Source organism: Rhea americana, unplaced genomic scaffold, assembly GCF_003343005.1.
Source record: "Rhea americana isolate MKP2758 unplaced genomic scaffold, rheAme1 scaffold_204, whole genome shotgun sequence".
Classification (NCBI taxonomy): domain Eukaryota; kingdom Metazoa; phylum Chordata; class Aves; order Rheiformes; family Rheidae; genus Rhea; species Rhea americana.
Genome location: NW_028186195.1, coordinates 1,580,641 through 1,584,981, shown reverse-complemented (window position 1 = coordinate 1,584,981; position 4,341 = coordinate 1,580,641). Strand labels below are relative to the sequence as shown.

Here is a 4,341-nt window from a genome sequence, read left to right as displayed (position 1 = left end):
GGCGGGGCGGGCGCCAGCACCCAGCTGGGCTGCTTGGCCCCACGCCCCCCCCCATGCACCGGGGACGCTGAGGGCCGGGGCGCCCGTGCCAGCKTCTCCTCCCGCCCCCAGGTTCATCGAGAACAACGACATCCAGGCGCTGTCCAAGGGCACCTTCCGTGGGCTCAAGTCCCTGACCCACCTGTGAGTAGCGGGGGGGCCCGCGCTCCCCGCCGACGGCTCTGCCCGCCCGGCCCCGCTTTGCCGGGGGCACGTCCCCCATCGCGGCAGGGCTGGCTCTCCGCCACGGCCCCTCTCGTCTCCCCTAGGTCTCTGGCCAACAACAACTTGCAGACGCTGCCCAGGGACCTCTTCAAGCCGCTGGACATCCTGAGCGACCTGTAAGGCCCCCGAGCCCGGCACCTCGGGTGGCACCAGGGCCAGCCCTGGGCATGGCCGGGGCCCCGGGCTGGGAGGGAAGGGGGGCCCGAAGCCCCCACGGCTGCGCTGGGCTCAGCCCCCGCGCTCCCCTCCCTGCCGCGGCTCGGCCACGCTCCCCGGCTCGCTCGGGGTGCCGGGCAGGSGCAGGGGGGTGACGCGGTGGCACCTCGCCTGCCCCCCACCAGGGACCTCCGGGGCAACGCGCTGGCCTGCGACTGCAAGATCAAGTGGCTGGTGGAGTGGATGGAGAGCACCAACACCACGGTCCCCGCCGTCTTCTGCAGCAGCCCCGGGCAGCGGCAGGGCCAGCGGATCCGCGACCTGGCGCTCAGCGACTTCGAGTGCATCACCACGGGTAAGGGGCCACGGGCCGGCGCGCCGCCGGCGCCCGCGCGCGCTCGGGTCTTCACGGCCCCCTCTGCCCCCAGACTTCGTGGTGCACCAGGTGCTGCCCTTCCAGTCGGTGTCGGCCGAGCCCTTCACCTACGCCAGCGACCTCTACCTGGCCCTGGCCCAGCCCAGCGCCAGCAGCTGCACCATCCTCAAGTGGGACTACGTGGAGCGCAAGCTGCGCGACTTCGACCGCATCCCCGGTAAGGTGGCCGGGGGCTCGCCGGGGGCTCCCTTCCCCGGGCGCGCCCTGCGGGCGCCGGTCCCCGTCCGCAGCGACGCGGGAGGGGCACGGCCCCGCRTGTGACGGCCCCCCCGCCTCGCAGCTCACTCGGCGGTGCACTGCAAGCCCATCGTGGCCCAGGACCAGCTGTACGTGGTGGTGGCGCAGCTCTTCGGGGGCTCCTACATCTACCGCTGGGACACCACCGTGGACAAGTTCATCAAGATCCAAGACATCGACAGCCAGAAGATCCGCAAACCCAACGACATCGAGGCCTTCCAGATCGAGGGCGACTGGTACTTCGTCATCGCAGACAGCTCCAAGGCGGGCTCCACCAGCCTCTACCGCCTCAACCAGAACGGCTTCTACTCCCACCAGGCCCTGCACGCCTGGCACCGCGACACYGACGTGGAGTACGTGGAGAACGAGGGCAAGCCCCGGCTCATCATCTCCAGCAGCTCCCAAGCACCCGTCATCTACCAGTGGAACCGCTCGCAGAAGCAGTTCACCCCCCAGGGTGAGGTGGGCGAGATGCTGGACGTCCAGATGGTCAAGCACTTCAAGGTCAAGAAGGACCACTTCCTCTGCCTCAGCCGCTACATCGGCGACTCCAAGGTGGTGCGCTGGGAAGGGCCGCGCTTCGTCGAGCTCCAGACGCTCCCCTCCCGCGGCTCCATGGTGATGCAGCCCTTCTCCGTGGAGCAGCGCCAGTACATGGCCCTGGGCAGTGACTTCTCCTTCACCCACGTCTACCTGTGGGAAGAGGAGAAGCAGAAGTTTGTCAAGTTTCAGGAGCTGTCGGTGCAGGCGCCCCGGGCTTTCCGCTACGTGCCCGCCGCYGACGTGCAGCTCCTGCTGGCGCCCAGCTTCAAGGCCAACACGCTGGTCTACCGGCACGTGGTGGTGGACCTCAGCCTGTAGAGCAAGGGAGACCCGGGGCCCCGACGCTGCCCTGCCGGGCTCCCTCCAGGCTCTCCCACGGGCACCGGCCCCAGCCTCGTTCTCCGGAGACCTGCCGCCGCCCGCGGTGGGGCTGCCCGCCGCCTCCCCTGCCCAGCCTGCGGCCGTGTGGGGCCCGAGGCCRCGAATGTGCCCGCCCGCCCCTTCCCACCCGCCTGCCGCAGACTCTGCCCGGGGACCACCACCGGCGCGAGCGTCACCGCCTGCTCCTACGGCCCCCCAGCCCCCGGGGTCACCTGCCTGCGCCGCCTGCCCCTCCAGTCCCCCCGTGCCTGGCTGCGGGAGGGAGGCAGGGGAGGCCACGGGCCTCCATTTCCCCAGGAGGGACAACAGCCCTGCKTATTCCCCGGTCCCCCCCTCACCTCGCCCATGTCCACCCCATCCGGGAGCCCGTGGGGGGCTGGAGGACAGGGCTAGGACGGCCCTCGCTCCACACCCCGATGCCCGCGGGGGACTGCGGTGTTGGTAGGGCCGGCGGGGAGGAGTGGGTGCCCATGCGGGTGCCCATGGCTCTGCCCACTCCAGCCCTGGGCAGCAGCTGGAGGCTTACGGCAGGCTGTGGTCAGTCTGGGGGCAGTGCTGGGGGGTGAGGAGCCGGGCACTGAGGCTGGCAGGATGCTCCCAGACCGGTGGGATGCCCCCAGGCCAGTGGGATGCCCCCAGGCCAGTGGGATGCTCCCAGACCGGTGGGATGCTCCAAGGCCCCTCTCCCTGCATGTGCTCCCCTGTTCTCCCACCACCCCCCCTCCGGGGCAGGAGTTTACGTGCCCCCCGCACCCAAGATGTACGCGCCCTGCAGAAACGCTCCCCCCAATAAACACACTGTGACTCCCTGCCGCGTCTGCCGACAGCCGCCACGCACGGGCCCCCGGCCCGGGGCTGAGCCCCACGGGCGGCTGGCGTCCCCTCGCCCGGGCACCTCGGTCCAAGTGCCCGGCGTCCCCRAGCCCGGCTGAGCCCAGGGAGGGGACAGCCTGCTCTTTTAGTGTCCTCCAGGCCGTGCATATTGCTTCAGGGGGGCTGGAGCCAGATGGGGCTGGGGCACAGGAGGTGGGGTGGGAGACAGGGGCTGGGGGGGGGCAGCGACCGGTGTACTCGCCGCGTGGCGCCAGGGCTGTGCTCCTGCCGCCCTAAGCCATTTTCTTACTCCAAGGGTGCTCTGCTCTCTCCAGTGCATGCCGGAGACGCCCCCAGAACCGCGCTGTGGCTGCTCGACGTCCCGGGGAAGGGCGCCGGGCACAGCGGCTTCGGGGTGCYGTGGGGCGCGTGGGAGCAGCAGCAGGCGTCGGAGGGGAGATCTCGGCTGGCGCAGGGCAGGGCTGCCTCCCTGCGGCTGCACCACCCTGCCTGTTCAGCCACCCGGCAGGTTTTCCAGGGAGCGATTTGCATGTCCCACAGGAATATAAATATGCATGTGAAAAACCACCAATTAAGYGCACAAATAGAGGTTCTCAAACCTCGGTAACCCGCACCCCAGGGCATAGCGGGCCTTTGCGAAGGGGGGTGTCCTGGCTGGTTGGAGGCTGAGCGCCATCTCTGCCCAGGGGCAACCCCTGCAGCAGGATCTGGCCCTGSCCTCAGTGCAAGGCAGGGAAGAGCATCTAGTCCGGGTGCCATAGCAGGCCACTGCTCTGCTTTTCTGCCTCAGTTTCCCCACCTRGAGCAGGAAGATTTTAAAGCAGGGAGGGAGTCAGGCTGCGATGTGCAGGAGAGCAGCTGGAGAGGTGTCCTGGGACACCCAGCACAGCCCTGAGGAGGGGTCAGGGCGTCCCAGCCACCTCAGGTCACGGCTGGGGACGTGGGGCCAAGGGGAAGGTGGTGCAATGCGGTGATGCCAGATTCAATAGCAAGGACCAGAGTGCTACTCCGGTCACGAGGAGGGGAGAAGAGCTTCTGTTTTCTCCAGAGCATCCTGCAATGATCTGCGCCTGCTCCAGAGTCCTGGCCCTGGCTCAGCAACACACTTGAGTCATTGCTTAAGGTTGAGTGCACGCGCAAGCCCCGCTGCAGAGCACCAGGGAGYGGATCGCACTGGCACCTGATACGGAGGCGGCTGAGGATAAACACCACTGAATCAGCACGTCAGGGCGGTGCCTGCACGTCCATGTCTGCTCCAGGCCTGACTTCCTTGATGTGACCCAACAGCGGCCCAAGCCCCCAGCCCCTGCAGTGCTGCCATCCCTGGAGGCCTGGTCCGGCTCTTTTTGACCCCATCACCCCGGCAGGGTGTGCAAGSCCATGTGCGCAGTAGCCCTGCAGCGTGCAAACGCCGCGGGGCACGCACCCCGCCTGAGCGTCTTGAAAACAGCCGCCAAAACGTGCTTTATGACAAAAAAAAAAAGAGGCCC

General features: G+C 68.6%; 1 protein-coding gene across 1 annotated transcript in view; it reads left to right on the top strand.

Annotated features, from left to right (window-relative positions):
* LGI3 (leucine rich repeat LGI family member 3) overlaps positions 1-2,826 on the top strand; it is a 4,499-nt gene extending 1,673 nt beyond the window's left edge. Inside the window, 5 exon segments of the mRNA XM_085304217.1 lie at positions 73-183; positions 309-380; positions 606-775; positions 849-1,013; positions 1,137-2,826. Coding sequence (XP_085160343.1) covers positions 73-183; positions 309-380; positions 606-775; positions 849-1,013; positions 1,137-1,954 — 1,336 coding nt within the window. The 3' untranslated portion in view covers positions 1,955-2,826.
* The last annotated feature ends 1,515 nt before the right edge of the window (positions 2,827-4,341 follow it).